At 37.5% G+C, this 20,293-nt stretch overlaps 1 protein-coding gene across 1 annotated transcript in view; it reads right to left on the reverse strand.

The window, feature by feature from the left end:
* Nucleotides 1-6,832: 6,832 nt before the first annotated feature.
* The window catches only part of mfsd3 (major facilitator superfamily domain containing 3), a 30,301-nt gene continuing 16,840 nt past the window's right edge, over nt 6,833-20,293 (reverse strand). Inside the window, exons 4-6 of the mRNA XM_014012047.1 lie at nt 15,704-15,804; nt 11,357-11,466; nt 6,833-8,893 (exon numbers count right to left, since the gene is read on the reverse strand). Coding sequence (XP_013867501.1) covers nt 8,687-8,893; nt 11,357-11,466; nt 15,704-15,804 — 418 coding nt within the window. The 3' untranslated portion in view covers nt 6,833-8,686. The remainder of the gene's footprint in view (nt 8,894-11,356; nt 11,467-15,703; nt 15,805-20,293) is intronic.

Consider the following 20,293-nt stretch of genomic DNA (forward strand, 5'->3'; position numbering starts at 1 on the left):
ACACACACACACACACACACACACACACACACACACACACACACACACACACACAGACACACACACACACACACACACACGAAATATTTGGATTTTGATCTAAACAATCTTAATCAAAAATTGTAGTCATACTTCAGAGCACCGAACAAAATCATCTGAAAGTCTGTAAAGATTTCATTTTTTAGACATTCAGCACTCTTTTTGATTGTGATATTTCTCCAAATCACCTTTGAGAACTTGTTGAAATTCAGACTAATATTCTTTGGTGTTTTTGTTTAACAAACATATTGTCCTCTTCAGTTCTCCCTGTCAAATGTGGAGTTCCTCAAGGATCTATCTTAAGGCCTTAGAGTTGTATCTTTTACAAGTACAGCCTTTTATGTTCTTCTTAGGCAGAAGATTCACTTTTATGTGTCTTTGAGTCCTGAGGACTCCCCATTTTTTACATCAGTCATAAATTGTGTTGAAGAGGTAACTGCAGCTGATTCAGGTTGCTATTACGTAAATCTTGAGGCTCACAAGACAAATCTTGGTATTTTGTTTTTGTACAACTCAGAAACATTTATAAATTCAAATCAGTCCTCTCTCATAACACAATAGGATATAGCATCACCTTGCTATATATTTATTTTCATACAACAAAAGCCTCTAGCTTTATTTAGTAATTTTATAAGTATGCAGCACTTCAAACTCTCCATGAAAGCTGACAATGTTTCACTTTTTGGCCCTGCAGTGGTGTGATTAGATCACATGATCCATGCACAGGTGATATTGTTCTGTCCAAACTGGAAACAATTACGGCAGCTCTCCACTCTCTGTTGGACATAGTTTCAGGATAAATGTGTTTCAGCTAACAGCTGCTCTGTAGACATTAATGCCGGATCTCTATCATCTTTTTCATACACTCTGGTCATTCATGTCTACAGTTACTATGTCTCTTCTATCACTCTGGAGAGTTGCCTCAATTGTTGCAAACATAAAAATTAGGTAACTGTCAGATTAGTTTTGAACTCTTTTCTTAGAAGTGTTACTGCTGTATCTTGAAATAAAACAAAATTTCTTGCTCTCTGTCCTTACCTAGCTCAGGTACAGCCTTATCAGTTCATCCCTTATAAACATGATCAGTCTGCATAAATCCTCCCTCCACAGTACAGCTGACAGATCCATGACCTCTGTGGAAAGGATCCGTAAACTCCTCTGCTGTGGCTAGTCCTGTTAGCAGTAATGCTAACTCTTCAGGTGGTCTGGGTCTTAATCAGAGGAACAACAGGTGACTAGTCTCATAAAATCTTGTCTCTTTGGATGTTACTGCATCATTATGTTTCTCTTCTTTTGTTTCTTTTTCTGTCCTAGAGGTCATTTTCCAAATTCAAACATCATTGACCTTTTTTTAACGGATAATGTTGCACGTGCTCAGTGTCAGTATTTTGCGTTGTGGTGTAGATATATTCGCGCCTACTACCAGTTCTTTGAAATTCATTTAGTCTTAACAGTGTTAATATGTTTCAACTGAGCTCTGCAATCACTTTAACATTCTGCAACTTTACATGTTGAGGACAATTAACTTTCACATTGTAAAATACCAGTAAAACTAATTTATAAGGATGGTTGTGTACAAAAGTCAACAGAAAAACTGGTGCTAGAAATCAAAAAAGGTAACCAAGCAGTGAACATTGACTAAAAACAGTTCAATAAGCATGGACTCAACAAATTAAAACTCATCTCACACTCTATATTTCACAAGCTTGTGCTTCTTTTGAAATACATGAAATCAGGCATTTGCCAAATAACCCATTCATTAAAAACTATACTAATGAATGTGTTGGGAGATTCCCAGCATGCTTTACGTTGCATTCTTATTTTATTCTTGCTTTACTTTAAATGATAATTATTAATCTAATAACTTTTTGCTGTTGTTGTTCTCACTGAAGCTGCTTTGACTGTTACAGTTACAATTTAATCCACAATAATGTTGAACCATGAACATCTTATTGTAACTAAAGATGATATTGTACACGATTTGTCTGATGTAAAGATGGGAAGGAATGCCTCATGGCTTTGGTTTTCTCTTTAGTATCAATAAGGGCCTCCTCCAACTTTGGGGCCCCTAAGCTCTTTGATACATCTGAGCTTATAGAGGATTATGTGTCTAATTTGATGTTCTGTACTGTTTGTTAGTTACAGTGTCCTAAACTGTATTCTTTCTTTTTTAGATAGTACATCCAAAAAATAAAAAATAAAAATAAAAGAATGAAATGGAAAGTTTAAAGTTTCCACTTTTGCTTATCAAGTGTCTCAAAATCAATAACAAAGACAACTTGCGATGCCTTCAGTGAATTTAGTCAGAAAAGCAGAGAGCGAAGAACAAAGAGGTGGAAAGAACAAAAGGAAAATGAGCGTGGTACAGTAAGAGAAGGTGTCCATGTCCCTCATTCTGCAAATAAACAAAAAGTAAACACCGGTGAAGGAAACACCGTGACACCCGATGCCGCTGATCGCTCCTCCACCTGCCCACTCGAGTTTCCCAGGAGACCATTCTCTCAGCCACTGGACAAAGGCAGCGCAAAAAGCCAACACCTCTCTTCTCCTGAGGCGATGGGAGACAAAAGATGGTGGGGGAAAAAGCGATACAACACCTTTGTTTGCTGAGATTAAAACATGTTGCATTTTCTGCCTCCCTCCCATCTTTTCTCCACCAGAGGTAACTCTACCAGGCGAGAGACGCACTGTAACTGCCAGTGAACTCGCTCTCCATTCTTGGACGCTCATAAAATCTGCCTTATTATTTCCGTGTTTCCTATTGTCTGGCCTTCTTTGTGGTGAGTCTACCGAGGCTGTGATTAGCTGATCAGACTTGGCACGGGGTGAATGTGAAGGCCTATCTGTTGCAGTGATTGGTAATGAAACCAAACTCTGCCTTACCCTCATGTTTGATTTTTAAGAACAACTCAGGAATCACCACAGAAACAAACACAACGCCACGTGCACCGAGACATTTGCGCTCAGTCATTGGATGATCTGTGACACCACAACAGCCTGTGTGTACAAACCAGATAAATGGAGCCACCTCCCTCAACTCGCCGCAACACTTATGACTGTTATTCTAACAAAGGCATTAGTCGACATGCAGAAACACACACATCAAATCCAACAATCTATTGCGGCAGTGGTGGCAGGAAAAGTGGCCCCCGACACACACAGCGTCTCCACGGGGAGTTTCTGCCAATCTGGCAGCCACAGAGGGAGGTCTCACTCTCATCAAGCTCTGCAGGATCCAGACCACTTACCTTCCTTTCAGTGTCCGCAAAGGCTTCACAGTGGAGCTCACAAACGATGTGCCTGCAGTTAACCTGTTTCTCCTCTTCTTCTGCAAAACTTTAGTTTTTCTTTCCACATACTGTATGTCTCAACAAAAACAGTTTACACTGAGCTCTAAGGTTTTAGTTACAGAGAGAAACAATAAATTTGTCACCAGCTTTGTCTTCCCATCCTTCCACTGGAGTTAAAGCTAAAGTTTCCGATTATTATCATATAAAACGTCAAAGCTTTGTTTAAGTCAGAGGTGGGCAATTATTTTTTTCCTGTTTTTTTTAACCATTGTTAAGAGCAGTAAATTATATATTTTGATTAGCTGATAGCCTACTGATAATTTGGACAAGGATATGCTGTCAATCTTTATGAAAATATGTGTAAAGTATATGAAATTGTGATTTCATTATTATATTTTATTTTCAACAATCACAAAAAATGTTTTGCAACATGCCGTCAAATTAATAAAAAAGCAATAAGTGCTTTTAATTCTTTTCAGTTCATTTTACTTGTTCAGTGAGAAAAATCTAGGGTGTCTTCTTGGGCTTTAACAAGGGCATCAAATCTGGCTGAATTTCTGAGGTGCTGATGTGAAGAACAGAGAGAGAGAGAGTCAGTGAGGATCTGTATGTGAATTTGTTGAACTTAGCCAGTGACAATATCTGTTTACATGTTAGTAGATCCATAGAGAACTGATCAAGAGCTGCTTTGAGTGTTGTTTTAAGTAAATAAAAAATAGTGGGAGGAGGGGGGAGGACTCCTTGGTGGGATGGATGGAAGTGGCCTGCAGGCAGTCAGTTGCCCACCCCTGCTTTAAAAGGAAGTCTAACTCTGACTCCCAGTACACAACAAACAAAAAAATCAAACAAAAATAAACCACCACATTTTTAAATTACATGTTAATACAAAAATGATGTCTTAATAAGATTAATATAGCCAGCTTTAAGAGGCTTTACTACCTGTTTTTTTTTTTTTTTTTTACTTTAACTGGCCAGCCTGTTTACATTATTTACAATTTTTTTAATGAATTAAATTGGACTGTAAAAATGTCAACTGGACTTTTTGTCTCCTAAAAATGTAATTAGAAGAAATCTAAAGAAGAAATAAGCAGCTATTGATTTATGTGTTTTATTAAAAACACGATGAAGTACAGCATAGACTTTCAAATTAACTACTCAATTTTGTGCACCAATTTATTTCTTATAAATCATGGTTCCATGTTACTTTTTTGTAAGCCAAAGTTCACAACTGTACATTTATAATTTTTAAACAAACTGAAACATTGTTTCTGAGCTGAAAGTCTCACTTAAGAGATCTTTAGTACTTTAGTGTTTTTAAACGAGAGAAAACTTATGCAGTTTATTTATTTTTTGTTTGTTTTATAGATCTTATGTTTAATTCAGGAATATTTTATTTATAGTCAAGAGTATAAAATTTAATGTCCTGGAGGGAAAAGGCCAATGACATAGAGGCAAGGCATGCCTACATTAGGTTTTTATAAGAAGAGTTTATGCTGCTTTAATCACTAAATATGCTGAAACTAATTTTTACTAGGCAACCTTTTTTTTCTTTTTGTGTGTTGTGCATCAACACAACACGGGTTCTGCTCTTGAGTTTAGGAGCGTTTTTATGCCTGAATTACTCAAAGAATAGAGTTGAAACAAAAAGTCACTTCTAAAAATAGCACTGGACGAAAAATTTGGGAAGGAAAAAAGTAGGTCAAGGCCAAATAAAAACTTTGAAGTAGTGAAGAAAAGTTTTAAACAATCACAAGAATGACTTATTGGAAGCAAATAAATAAATGTATTTATTGAAAGTTTCACATAATTCTGAAAGGAAAAAAAACATGGAATTGCTTTCTTTTGATTTAAAGTTAGCACCTTGACAAATTTCATACGTGTGGAAATTCTTGATTTAACTCATCCTGTATATGTTTAGATGGATTGTAAAAAGGCTCACTGCTCTTTCATAAAAGCTCCCTCCAACACAAAAAAAAGAAAACAAAAAATCCAGATAAGGTGCGGTGAGAAAGTGTAAAGTGGAGATGTATTGAGGGGTTTTGTAAGCTGGTTTAATCCTCCTCTCCAGTATTTGTTGTGTCATTAAAGCTGTTTATGCTGTGGCTGCTGCTGTGACACAAGCTTTACTTACTCCTGCAGACCTCAGCTGTAGAGCACTGAAGAGACCCAGCATTGTCTTAAGAACTGCTGCAGGCCACAGAGGAGTTTCAAAGAGAACTCCACATCTTCTCTGGGAACAGAAAAAGTGGTGGAATCCAGTGAAAACAGGTAAATGCCAAAAATACCAATAAAAACCACACCCGAAATTCATTCAGCAGCTTTAATTTTGTGCAAATTGAAGACAGTACAGTAGGCGAGACAAGAGATATGCAGGTGGTCAACTGGTATTGTTTGCTAAAATTAGACACCTTTATAGTTTACAAGCAATAATCCAGTTTTTACTCCTCTCCAAAGAACAATTATCAGATTTGACTTCATCAAAACATCCATCACCACAAACAATGCAGTTTTAATCCTGCACAGCCTGGTGAGTCAAACATATCTTCTTATTTTAAGCTGGGGAAACTTATCTTCTATGTGATACAGAAAGACAACAAGTTGGAATACAGTTTCAAGTACATTGTTATTATTATTGTGCATTTAATATTTTCTAAAGATTAAATGCAACAGGTACACAACGCCAAACAGACACGTACTTTCCCAGTGTTACTGGTCATTCGAGTTCTCTTCAAAACAAAGTCTTTTTAATTAGTCTAATGATGAAGTAAGACAAGATGGCACCATGCAGTGTGTAAGGCTGAGGTTCCCTACAAGTGTCAGGTTGACATTTGCAGAATTACATAAATGGTTTATTACATACACAGAGTAAATGCTTCATTCAGAAACTAAACTACTTTTTTTAGTCTCTTTTTAAAGATATAGCTCCAACAGCAAATCTACTTGGGCTTTTTTATTTCAAATAACACTACGAGGTGATTAGGAAGTACTGTTTGCACCACTACTATATTTTCTGTGTATTTGTATTGTACCGTACACTGCTTAAATGAGGTAGCAGATACTTAAGAGTTATATTTGTAAACCGTACAACTTAAAATTTTGACCAAAACATTGAAAAACAGTACAGCATGACAAGACAAAATAAAAATATTGCTTTTGGTTACAGCTCTTATTGCTAGCTTGTAACTGTGTCCAAATGACTTAGATGACAGAAACAGCTTCAATTATACAATATTACCATTTGATATACACTAATATATGTCACTGTCAAATATCAAATGTCATTTCATCTGTATATTTACCAAATATATCAAGTCTTCAATTAGGGGTGGGGATAGATTTTGAAATATTCCAAGTATGTATGTATATACTGTATATATATATATATATATATATATATATACAGTATATACATACATACTTGGAATATTTCAAAATCTATCCCCACCCCTAATTGAAGACTTGATANATATATATATATTAACACCAACATCTAGTGACACATCAAGTTGTCTTCAAACTTGTTCTCTAGTTGTGGTGCCAAAACAAAACAAAAAAACAAGTAAAACAACTTAGAGCGTTGGAGGATATGTTTTTGCCATTGTCTTATTTTGAAAGGATTTTAAAGTGAAAACTATGGTTATGGGTGTGCTCAGCTTTACAGTGAGAATACATGCATCCCTGTTGATCGATTGGATCTGTAAAAATGAAAGAATAAAGATCCACAAGCTTGCAGAATTAGTAGCAGCAGCAGACATCTTGGTACCCTCTGTTTCATTAGATGGTTTTTCAGCTGCAGGAATTGTGGTGAGCAAACTTTAAGTCACCGCAAATCCCAACCATAGGTAGGCCTGTCACGATATTCAATAAATCAATTAATCGTATGATAAATTATTTTGAGGTCGATTTTAAAAAAATGAGGACGATAATTTTCATTTGCCTGCTTGCTTGTTTACTTCGTCCGACCCTCTCTGTGCTCCGATGTAAAGGGTGCTCGACTGATCCCTCCCCCTCCTCTTTTCTTCGGGAGGTGTGAACTCTCGCGTTAGGTATTGTCGGGCACGGCATGAAAGCTTGTAGCAATAACAAACTAAAGAAACGTTGGAATTGGTTTCAAAGCCGAATGTGACCGCTGCAGTGTGGGAGCACTTGGATTCAAACCCAGTGATTGTGGTGAACTACTTAACCTGTGCGAGCCGGTATGTTGAATTTGTTGTAAAAAAAAATAGCAACTAAAAGTAGCAAAACCACAAACTTGCATCTGCACCTAAAACATAATCATCCGATGCAGTTTTCCCAGCTGGGGGAAAAAAAAAACTAAAATTGACGGGTCATCTCAGTCTTCCCGACAGTCCACAATGACTGGAGCGTTCAACCGACAAGCGACATACAAAAAGCGGTGCGCACTCAGGCAGCGTAGTTTGCTTCAACTCTAAAGAGAGCTCTTTAATATTGTTTATTTACTGTTTCAGTTGTGTGTGGTCTTTAATTTCCATTTTGTTCTTTGTTTTTTTCTTCAAGTGCGTTTTTTGTTATACTGAGAGTCCATTTTGTTAAAACATTCTTAAAAAACTAAAATTTATTGATCTTTGAGATGATGTACATTATTATGCTATTATCATTATATTAGTTTTAAAATTGTCACAAGACAATATTATCGTTTATCGCAATAATTTCTGGGACAATTAATTGTCCAGCAGGCCTAGGGACAAGCAAGTTTTTAATCAACATGAAAACAGGCAGCTGCTCTAAATCATAAAGCAGCAACTGAAATAAGTGCTCATTAAGACTGATTTTTGTGCTTTTAAACAGTTTGTTATGCTGAGTCTTATTGTGCTATATTAATTAGCCCTGCTTGAGTAAAAGACAAAATAAACACATTGTGAGAAGCGTGAATGTCTGAAAGTTGGTATTGTGTTTGAAGCACTAGCTGATAGATGGATGGGTTGAGCATTTGATAAAAAGTTAAATAATTACTGACAAAAGTGAAGTGTTTTTGCTTACAATGCTCATCCCTATCCTCAGTACATAATGCAGCTTCATTTAATGAGCCTATATTATGTTTTTATGTGTGAGCTTCATCTTCACATTTTAAGACTTTCTGTGAAACTTTAAAAGAAAAAAATAAAGCTAAATTTGGCAGAATCATACAAAACAAAAGCACACACTGAACTTAAAACCATGGTTGACTTATTTAAGAACAGCCAAGACTTCTTCAAGATCTTTTGATGTAAATTCCTGTAATAAAACTGTTACGTTTAACGTGACACATACTTTGCGGTTTTTAAATAGTCAAACTCTATTTCATCATGTTTCATTCAGCAGCACTTGCCCTAAACCAGGACCTTTAGGCCTGGAAGTCATTTGGGCTGTTCTTTGATCTGATGCTCCCTGAGAGCACCAGTGAAGGTAGCTGTCCACACGTGCAGCGCTGTCCCAGCAGACAGCGTGAGGAAGAACAGGAAGGCTACCTGGAAACCAAACCAGTCCACCAACACCCCGGCAAAAGCACTGAACATCAGCTTCCCCAGCACCTCCAGAGTCGCCAAGAAACTGTAGTGGGTGGCCTGAAAGGAGAAGGACAACAGAGGGTTATGAGGAGGGAGAATAATGACAGAAAAGGGAAATAATGGGGGTTAAAAAAATTAGTGGGAAAGAAGGACAACAGGAATAAAAGACACCATGTAGCAAGAGAGAGAGAGCAAAGCATTGAACAATAAAGAGAATAACATGATAAAACCTCTTTGTCACAACAAGAAAAAAAAAGGAAATGGTGTATTTGAAGTCTAAACGTTCTGAAATACTGAAGGACAGAGAAGGAAAGACGAACACTATAACGCTGGTGGATGAGGTGTCAGATCATCTGGGAGGATGTAAAGAAACCGGACGAAGAGGAGTATCTGATCTCAGCCTTTAGGTTTTTATGACTGAGTGAGAGAAAAGACAGATGATGTAACGTCTTTCCTCCTTCTGTTCAATAACACCACATTCAATACAAACAAACTAATTCATTTTTTAATATATTTATCTAATCTCAGCAATGAACTTCATTTTTAACCAAAGATCCACTGTTGGTGATATTTCTAAAATATGTTGAATGAATCAATATTTCTGCATTTCAAATAACATAAATATATCAAACTTCCTAAGCTTCACTGTGTGAATGAGTGTGAACACTATGTTCCTTCATTTTTGTAAAAGCTTTTTTTTTTTACAGAATTAATATCCATTCATCAGAAGTACGTGAAAATAAAGCTGCAACAAGTAAGCTGTGTTTTTAACCGTTAGTTTTTTTATTATTATTTAGCAAAACAACTATTTCTAGTGTTCTGCTGTCTCTGACGTGAAGATCTGCTGGTTTTTTGTACACGTGTTTTTGTACACTGTGTTCTTTTTGGTATTGAGCTGTTCGTCATGTGAAACGCAACAAATAAAGGTTTCATTCTTGCCAGTGATATGAAACTGAAAAAACAATAACTGATAAAAAAGTAGCAATCAATTATCCAAATCAATCTAAATTTTTTTATTTATATAGAATCAACTCACATTAACTAAAATATTAAAATTCAAACCTGATTACCTACAGGCAATTTCATCAGATAACCACGTATTGAACTTGCCAATTAAAAGAGCAGAAAATCAATTAAGCTGAGAAGAGAACTTCTCTCAGGACAAAGATGTGTTGAGGAGCTTTGAGCGACTCTGTGGCTGCGGTGTGGAGCAGCTCTGAGAGCCTGTGTGACCACAGCTAAGTGGAGTGTCTTTATTCTGAGCAACTTGTTTAACAGATTCGGTTTCTTTCTCCTGGGTATCGTTAACAAGCACTCACACTATCAGCTTTCTGTTACTGGATAGCACTACTTTCAATAACACGCACATATGCACACAACAGGCGAGCTAATGCTTTCCCTATCCTGCACACACACACACACACATGCACACACACACACATTCTTGTACTCGCATCAAACTGAGGACATTGTATTGACTGCCATTCATTTTTATAATTGTATTTATGCCTAACCCAGACATTTTTCCTAAAACTAACCATTACTGGTCTATACATAACCCTAAACTGAACCAAAACTTAATCAACAGCATACCTCTAAACCTAACTAGTAAAGCACAGTAGAGCTGCAAATAAAGTGAGGACATCAAAGACCTCACTTAGATAATAACTATGTCACAAATGGTCCTCACGCTGTAGTAGAAACAAGTAAACACATAAACATACAGATTCACACACAGACAACAATAAAAACAAACAGCTCAACACTCAATTAAACTTGTGAAATAACGGCTGCTTTCTTGACTGTATTGTTGATTGTTTTCTCGTAATATTTATTTTCATTCATATGAGAGCTCTGACATCTGTGCAGGAGCTTGCAGATTTATTTACTTTTTTGTCCTTCTTTCACATGTTAAGACTCACAGCAATTTAAGTTATAATTTGTCACCTCCGGAGACTGACTGGATGACGTCTGAATAACCGTGTGAAAAACGATCACCTCCAGGCAATGATGGCCCAGTTACGACAAGGACAAAGAGAAGTTATGTCAAACAGGAGAAATTAAGAGAGAAGAGGAAACAGTTGGAGCGGAAAAGAAAGTTTTGAGCTTTACTGTACAAAATGGAGAAAGAAAAAAAAAAACAGGTTGTTGGAAATACAAAGCCAGCATGAGAGGACAAAAATGAAAAAAAAAGGAAGCAACTAGGTTTGCTTATACCTGAGATTTTCTCAGAATGCCCAGGTAAAGGTGACAGTAGGTACTGTACTGCCTCTCTTTAAAACTAAGAGCTGACCTCGTGTTATCAAATAGCAAAGCTGTGACACTACAGGTGAGAAGAATGTTAAGAAAGTAAAGACATAACACTTAAAAAAAAGAGATGGTTATCCGTTAAAACTGCAGAATGTCACCCAACACCCTTGATTGCCACAATTACAAGAAAAAGTTATCAAAGTGTTATGTAACATTAGCCACTGCGTCCAGAATGAGCCTGCTGATAGGACTGAGTGAAGTCTTTGTTACCTGGATGCTTTCCTCTGCCCTCTGAGTACAATGCATCATGGTGGTGAAGGTGAGTGTGGTGATGAGACCACCCAGGAAGTGTTGAATGCTCATGCTCAGAACTCCCATACCTGAGGAAGCAGACAAGCAAAGTGAATCACAACATCTGCGTCCAAAGGCAGAAACACCGGAGTGGTTTTTTTTCCTGACAGAATAAAGGGAAAAAAATGTTTTACAGTGCTGTCTGCTTTTCCTACACTTTGCACCACTTTATGTTGAAGTCAAAGCGAAGAGACAAAGCAGCAGGAAAAGGTAAGCCTGCTGAAGTGCCTCCCGCCCCACATCTCCAAAACACATGTAGTGTTATCCTCTGAGGGGGAGAGGCAGAGCAGAGTTAGTGGGGAAACACAGAGGAACCACAGAGCCTTTCTGTCTCCGCTCCCACGATCGCTGAATTATTCACTCAAGCCGCCAGAGTTTTTGCCGAATAAGATTCTTCAGTCAGCGACACAACGCTGGTGGAGTCACACAGATACACCGCCTGATCAGACTGCAGGAGTGGGAAGCGGAGCGTTATCATGTAATATTGAAAAATCCGAAACTGAATGTTTTTCTGCTTTCTTTCTTTCTTTTTTTTTGTTTCCTTTTGGATTTCTGAAATCTTTGTTATGGAGAGGAAGAGGCCTCAACTTTCAGTTTGAGAGGTTTTATAGGAAAAGAGAGACATCTCTGACAGATGGTTTATGTGAATATGAATTCCTAACACAGTGGTGGTGCAGAGGAACAGGAGGTTTAAAACTGAATGGCTCTTTGAGGAGAGACCTCCGCTTGTCCACAACTGTTCCCAACATTTTGATTAAATGTTTGTTCTCAGGGCAGGTTGTCAACATTTGTACCTGAAATCAACACAATTTCTAACACTGATATCAGACTTTTCCTATAAAATAAAGCTGGAACAGAAATAAAATGTTTGCTCTCCTTTGGTTAACTCCATACATTTGTGCTTTAAATCAGTGTTGCAGTACTTGAGATCAGTCTTTATCTTGAGACTGGTCTTAAGTAGGGTTGGGCATAATCGTATCGTGTGCAATTAATCGTCAGAAAAACATTAATCGATTATTTTTTGGCACTTGACAATTAATACGATTAATGCCACCAGGCAGATTGACTGGAGATTTCCCTGGTTGGTCCGCTTGATGCTCCTCTCTGCTTCAAATATGACGAACATTTAAAAAAAAAAATTCTGTAATTTATTTATCTATCAACACAATTTAAAATTTGATGTATAGTCTGAAGTCTGTAATTTTGACAATTTGGAACAGATTTTTATGAAGAGCAAATATTTCCCACTAAGTTGGTCATGTGACTAGGACATAAGGGTGTCGAGGGACTCCAGGGGATTAATCGTCAAATTAATCGTTATTGACTAAATACCACAATTAATCGTGATTAATTTTATTGCCAATATCGCCCAGCCCTAGTCTTAAGACCACTTTTTGATGGACTCAGTCTCTACGGCATTTGTACTTGGGCTTGTCTCAGACTCGGACATTCAGAACTTTGGATTTTGTTTCAAGACCAGTCAAGACCACAACTGTGGAAACATCACTAAATTACCAGAATATTGTCCAATTTATTTGTTAACATCCTTGTTTTCATTGGAAGTAAATCCTACTGATTCAAATCAAAGTGTGACTCGTTGCTAATTCTGTATTTTTGTTACCACAATCTGCCACTCTACCAAAATTCTTTACCTGGCCCTCACACAAAGAAATTTATTCAATAATAATTGAGTTGCCTACCTGTGTATATGCTGTAAGTGTAGGACACTCGTTTCCTTTTTTTCTGGTCTTGAATCAGGCTCACTCTCACTCAGTATTGGTCTCGACTTGGTCCAGCTCCTAAAAGTCTTGGTCTTGTCTCAGTCTTGATACACTCTAGTCTTGGGTTTGGTGGTCTTGACTACAACACTATTTTAAATACTCTAATGCAGAAGCAGAGCAGCAAATTGATTCTCACAGTTTAGCTGTGTTTATTTTACCTTTGATACTTATGCTATGCTAATTTTGTATGTTATCATAACTTCCTGTGGTCCCTGGGATGTTTTGGTTGAAACAAATCAAATTTGAGCACCAAGGTCTTCTCATATAGCATGTTGTTAGAGCCATATTCTTTGGAGAAACAGTGAGACATGTGATCTTCATCCCCACTCTTTCAGAAAAGCTTAAAATCTGCCCTAAACTCAAGTTTTTATAAGATCCTAAAAGCATCTTTCATTTTTTTTGATACAGTCATATGAAAAAGTTTGGGCACCCCTATTAACCTTAATCATTTTTATTTCTAAATATTTGGGTGTTTGCAACAGCTATATCAGTTTGATATAGCTAATAACTGTGACTAACTGTGTGAAAAGTGACTAATAACTGATGGACACAGTAATATTTCAGTATTGAAATGAGGTTTATTATGCATTAAGACAAAATTTGACAGGTGCAAAAATTTGGGTACCCTTATCATTTTATTGATTTGAATACTCCTAACTACTTTTTACTGACTTACTGAAGCACAGAATTGGTTTGGTAACCTCAATGAACTTTGAACTTCATAGCCAGGTGTATCCAATCATGAGAAAAGGTATTTAAGGTGGCCCATTGCAAGTTGTCCTCCTATTTGAATCTCCTCTGAAGAGTGGCATCATGGGCTCCTCAAAACAACTCTCAAATGATCTGAAAACAAAGACTGTTCAACATAGTTGTTCAGGGGAAGGATACAAAAAGTTGTCTCAGAGATTTAACATGTCAGTTTCCACTGTGAGGAACATAGTAAGGAAATGGAAGACTACAGGGACAGTTCTTGTTAAACCCAGAAGTGGCTGGCCAAGAAAAATATCAGAAGGGCAGAGAAGAAGAATGGTGAGAACAGTCAAGGACAATCCACAGACCACCTCCAAAGACTTGCAGCATCATCTTGCTGCAGATGGTGTCACTGTGCATCAGTCAACAATTCAGCGCACTTTGCCCAAGGAGAAGCTGTATGGGAGAGTGATGCGAAAGAAGCCGTTTCTGCAAGCACGCCACAAACAGAGTCGCTTGAGGTATGCAAAAGTACATTTGGACAAGCCAGCTTCATTTTGGGAGAAGGTCCTGTGGACTGATGAAACAAAGATTGAGTTGTTTGGTCATACAAAAAGGCGTTATGTATGGCAGCAAAAAAACACAGCATTCCAAGAAAAACACTTGCTACCCACTGTAAAATTTGGTGGAGGTTCCATCATGCTGTGGGCTGTGTGGCCAATGTCGGCACCAGGAATCTTGTTAAAGTTGAGGGTAGCATGGATTCCACTCAGTATCAGCAGATTCTTGAGAATAATGTTCAAGAATCAGTGACGAAGTTGAAGTTACGCCGGGGATGGATATTTCAGCAAGACAATGATCCAAAACACCGCTCCATATCTACTCAGGCATTCATGCAGAGGAACAAGTACAATGTTCTGGAAAGGCCATCCCAGTCCCCAGACCTGAATATCATTGAACATCTGTGGGATGATTTGAAGCGGGCTGTCCATGCTTGGCGACCATCAAACTTAACTGAACTGGAATTGTTTTCTAAAGAGGAATGGTCAAAAATACTTTCATCCAGGATCCAGGAACTCATTAAMAGCTACAGGAAGCGACTAGAGGCTGTTATTTTCGCAAAAGGAGGATCTACTAAATATTAATGTCACTTTTCTGTTGAGGTGCCCATACTTTTGCACCTGTCAAGTTTTGTTTTAATGCATGTTGCACATTTTCTGTTAGTACAATAAACCTAATTTCAATACTGAAATATTACTGTGTCCATCAGTTATTAGATACTGTATATCAAACTGAAATAACTGTTGCAAACACCCAAATATTTAGAAATAAAAATGATTAAGATTAACAAGGTGCCCAAATGTTTTCATATGACTTTAAGTTCCTTTTAACAGTGACTGCATAAACTAAAGCTTTCTATTAGATACAGTATCTCACAAAAGTGAGTACACCCCTCACATTTTTGTAACTATTTTATTATATCTCTTCATGGAACAACACTGCAGATGTGACACTTTGGTACAATAGAAAGTAGTCAGTGTACTTGTATAAAAGCGTAAATTTACTGTCCCCTCGTAACAACTCGACACAGCCATGAATGTGTAAACCTCAGGCAACAAAAGAGTTTACTCACTTTTTTGAGATACTGTATATCAACACTTAACATTTAGTTTAACTTTAAATGAAACGTAAAACATTTAAATTCCCATCAGAATGAGCAATATAAACTGAACAACGGGACCATATTCTGTTTGTTGTTGGTGTGCAGGTTTGGACTTTACATCCTGTTCCTCACCTTTCATGATTGGCGAGGGTTCCAGTACGGTGAGCAGGGAACTTTGAAAGACCATGCTGATGGTTCGCAACACAAACACACGTCTCATCAGAGCCCCGATGCTGAGGGAAGACCAGCAAGAACACCAAATGTCAGAGAGATGTTGCTTAACTTTTTAGTATTTGAGTGAGCAGCATTCAGAATGACAAAAACGCAAAGCTGGTATCATGACATTTACAGAGTTTTTCATGTAACACACAATTACACTAATGCACACATACAGGGGGGGACACATTTACATAAAAGCATGTGCGTACATCAACAAGTCCCCAGACACTAATTGATTCCCTGTTAGTGCAAAGAAATCATGCCCCTGTGGGTTTGGTTCATGACGTAATCAATAACCTAAGGAGACGCCCAGCATGAGAACGATAATTAATCACTGGTAACATACATACAAACACACAAATACACACACAGGAACTCACAGTGTTGTGTGACAACAGGGATTAACGATGCCAATCACACAGAGGATACCTGCCACTCAAAGGACGGCGTGTTTGTTTATGTTTTTTTGCATGTAATTATTTATGTGTAGAAAAGGTTGTAAGGAAGAAGAGCCACAAAGCAGAATCTGATTTAAGAAGATACGTGAGCCGAATGCAAACAACTTGCTGCAACTTGAAACCTTTTTTTGGTTTTATTTTGAACTTATTCCAGTTTTTGTAATTAAATTAAGAACAATACACAGATTCTGTTCATTTCTTGCTTCCATAGACTCCAAGCACACCCTCCACAATGTCTCGACTCTACGTCCAGCTTTTTCTTACTTCCTCGCTGTAAAACCAAACCTGCATCACCATTCACATGCTAAAGACATTCCTCCAGTTGCTTCTCTTTACCTCCTTTCTCAATGATAGCCTTTCATATCACGCTTTCTTAAGAGGCTGAAGTCTGTGTGTGTGTGTGTGTGTGTGTGTGTGTGTGTGTGTGTGTGTGTGTGTGTGTGTGNGTGTGTGTGTGTGTGTGTGTGTGTGTGTGTGTGTGTGTGTGTGTGTGTGTGTGTGTGTGTGAGAAAGAAAACCTGCCTGGCTGCCACCTTACACAGGACAGGCCCAGATAAGAATGGGTTTGTTCTCAGGTTGCTGCTGCTGGTTCTAAAAGGGGGTTACTCACTGACCACTCAGCCGTTTCTGCTGGTGGAGAGGATAAACCGTCCAACTGAGCTTTTAGATGCGGGACAGCCCTTCCTCTGTGACTGTGTGTGAATGTGTGACTGATAAGAAGTGAGGAAGAAAAAGTGTTCAACTGGCACTGAACGGTGAGTGCAACCAAAACTTTTAAGAAAAGGCACATTTCAGATTTTAAAGCACAAGTGTACACAATTTAGAATGAATTAAAAACACGCTGGCACAGGGTTGTGTCACTGAAACCATCGCATTTCTTTCACAGCAGGAAAACAAGTCTCAGGTTTCTTTTTTCCTCTTTCTGCACAAGTACGGTAATTCAGGCCGAAACCTCTAAAATGGCAAAAAGGGATACATTATTAACTATCTACACTAAATTTATTGCGTATTTAGAAAAACTAAAAGTGCACATTTCCTCATCTTCATGAAGGAGGTAAAATGTGAACAACTGGAATGGTTGGTATGGAACAACTGTTGAATCACTACATTTGCTGAGATCCAGAAACTATTTAAAAATGTGAGCTGAAAGTTCTAGAAATACATCTACACATCAACACTGATTTATTAGCATTTTTTAGAGTTCAAAAGGACATTCAAATTTCTCTTTTCTACTAGTGGTGACCTAAGGTTTTCTCCTCAATAAGCATGCCTAAAATTTAATTTAATTCATATAGCACCGATTCACATAAAGGTTATTCCAGAGCACACACAAAGAGGCAAAAATGAATCATAAAAAATTAAAGACCTAGAATGCTTTGACAGAGTGCATATTACCCACTGTGCATATTACCCATTGAAGCATTTCCTGAAAGTCTCATTAAAATCTGTCTTGTTATCCATGAGCTATTTTGTCAATGGACAAAGGTGACTCCAAATAGTTAATGGCAACATTTTAAATGGGGGTGGGGGAGATAATGCAAAATAAAATTTTTGAGCTTTATATCATGTTATAATGTCATTTCCTCATCAAAAACATACCCTATAGTGTTGCTTTCATGCATGTTTGAGAAATCCTTGAATCTCCTGTGGTAGCCATGTGGTGCGGCCTCAACATTTGCTGGGACAAAGCACCTCCTATTTACCCAAAGCTCCTCCCTGGAGCTCAGTCTGCAGCCGAGCTCCCGCCCCACAGAGCACCCCTCCCCTGAAGCACTGTTATGAAGTTGTGCTGAAGTGGGAGTGTCAAAAATGGTAGGTGGTTCTTAAAGAGACAGGGGCCAATAACAAGGCGTTTAGATGTGCTATGATACAAAGTCAAATTTATTTTTGATATATGGTGTTTTCATAACAACTGAAAGTAACAGTTATTTGATGGTAGTATATAATTGAAGTAAGTGCCTGGAAATTACATAAATTAATTATTAATTTAAGATCTTGTAACATCTGTTAGTGCTCGGTTACTACCACACCAACATTTAGATTAGTAACCTGTAAAGCTGACTAAGATGCTGTATATCTACTGTGTGTTTTTCAGCTGGCTGTGGTAGTGGAATGAAGTCAGGAGATAATGCTTTAGCTTTGTCATTTAAATCATTAACTTAAACAAAAAGGACTGCACCGTACATGTAGATATGATCCACAGGCAAGGATAATAAGAAAGACACATTAACATGATACAATGTTAAGTATTTTCTGACTTTAGTGGTGTGTGAACATTTTACCCCCTTTACAAGTAAACTGGAGACAGAGCAACAGATCAAAAGCCAAAGTATCACAATAACATCTTTTGAAAGCACTTTAGCCTTTAGAAAAGTTTGGCCTTTGGAGAATTCCTCTGTGTTTATCAGTGTTTCTTCACAAAAAGGAAAGAACCAAACAGACTGACATCAGACGGATTAAAGAACAAAGAACTGGGCAAGCTAGCACACACATCTAATACTGATACAGAAACAAAGACGTGAAAAAGACACCTTACCTCTCCATTACCAAACAACGAAACATACAAGATCTGCTGACTCGTGATCTCTTTAGTTATTTTACGTAATTGCCTAAACAGCAAATAATTTTCAGTGCGTGGATAAAACGAGGGTATGTATTGTTAGAAATATAACAATGCGTGGAATGTAAACTAACAGGGCATTCTCCAAAAAGTCACTGTTATCTTGTTTCAATTACATCATGCTGGCTATAGAAGGGGTGGCGCTATAATGTGATCTATCTGCAAACTTTAAAAAACTGTTGTATAGCAGAGAAGGCACAATGTTACTTTGAAAAACAAAACAAAAAAAAACAATATAAAAGTCACTGCAAAATTAGATTTAATGCAGTCTTTAGTTAAAAAAAATGCAGGTTTTAGACAAGGTCAGCCCAGCAGGGCAGTGTTTGGAGCAGCCGCATCATAGCAGGAAGGTAAAAGGTTTACCTCCCAACCTTGTGAGGTTTGCATGTTAAACTTGTGCAGACATGGCACTCTGGTTTCTTCCCACAGACCAAAAACATGTATGTTTATTGGTAAATCTGAATTGATCCTATAGGTGTGAGTGAGCACGACTGACTGTCTCATTTGTCTCTATTAGTCTCATTTGTCTCCATTTGTCCCTGTGACGGACTTGAGACCTGAACCATGGACGTATCCAGATTTTTTTTTTTTTTTTTTTTTGCGCACTGGCAGTTTATATGTACTAACATTGAACTGGTCCATATTTATCTAAATCAGTCTGCATTAAAATGAACTGCACTAAAAATGAACTGCATCAAAATTGATCTATACTGGATTGTAATTGAAATGAGTAGGACTCATCAACATTCTCTGCAAAATACGCTCATACATAATAACTTCTCATTGATTAATAAGACATTGCAAAAATAGTAAAAAAGCACTGGTTATATAATACAACCTAAAATAAAACAATATTTTCACCAGGAAAAATGCATGTCGTTTTGCTAAGTTTAAAGTGAATCTGGTTAAATAAAGGGTGTATCAGAAAAAATGATACTCTCAGAAAAATCGCCATAAAATTAACAAAGATAATAATTTTGAAAATGTGGGCGTAACCTTTGGTAGAGGGGATCATTCTGCTTAGAATGACACCATAATCTTAGTTAACGCTTCACGCTCCAGTGAGCAGGGACTGTTGGAAATTCACAAAATTCATGTCCTTTGCGCAAGGAAATGTGAGGGTTAAAATACGATCTGTCACATAAAATTAAAAGTTTAGCTGGCGTTTTACACCCATGCCAAGACGTTTATAAAATAATTAACCCTTTCATGTCCTAATGTGGAAACAAAAATATCTCATTTTTGAGTGGATCATAACTAAGGGTTTAACAATTTATATGTAACGTACTTGTGATGGACTTGTGACCTGTCCAGGGTGTACCCCGCCCCTCGCACTGTGACTGCTGGATATGGGCACCAGTGACTCACGCAACCCTGAAAAGGAAGAAGCGTGTACAGAAAATGGATGGATGGATGGATGGATGG

Source organism: Austrofundulus limnaeus, unplaced genomic scaffold (assembly GCF_001266775.1).
Source record: "Austrofundulus limnaeus strain Quisiro unplaced genomic scaffold, Austrofundulus_limnaeus-1.0 Scaffold88, whole genome shotgun sequence".
NCBI classification, from domain to species: Eukaryota; Metazoa; Chordata; class Actinopteri; order Cyprinodontiformes; family Rivulidae; genus Austrofundulus; species Austrofundulus limnaeus.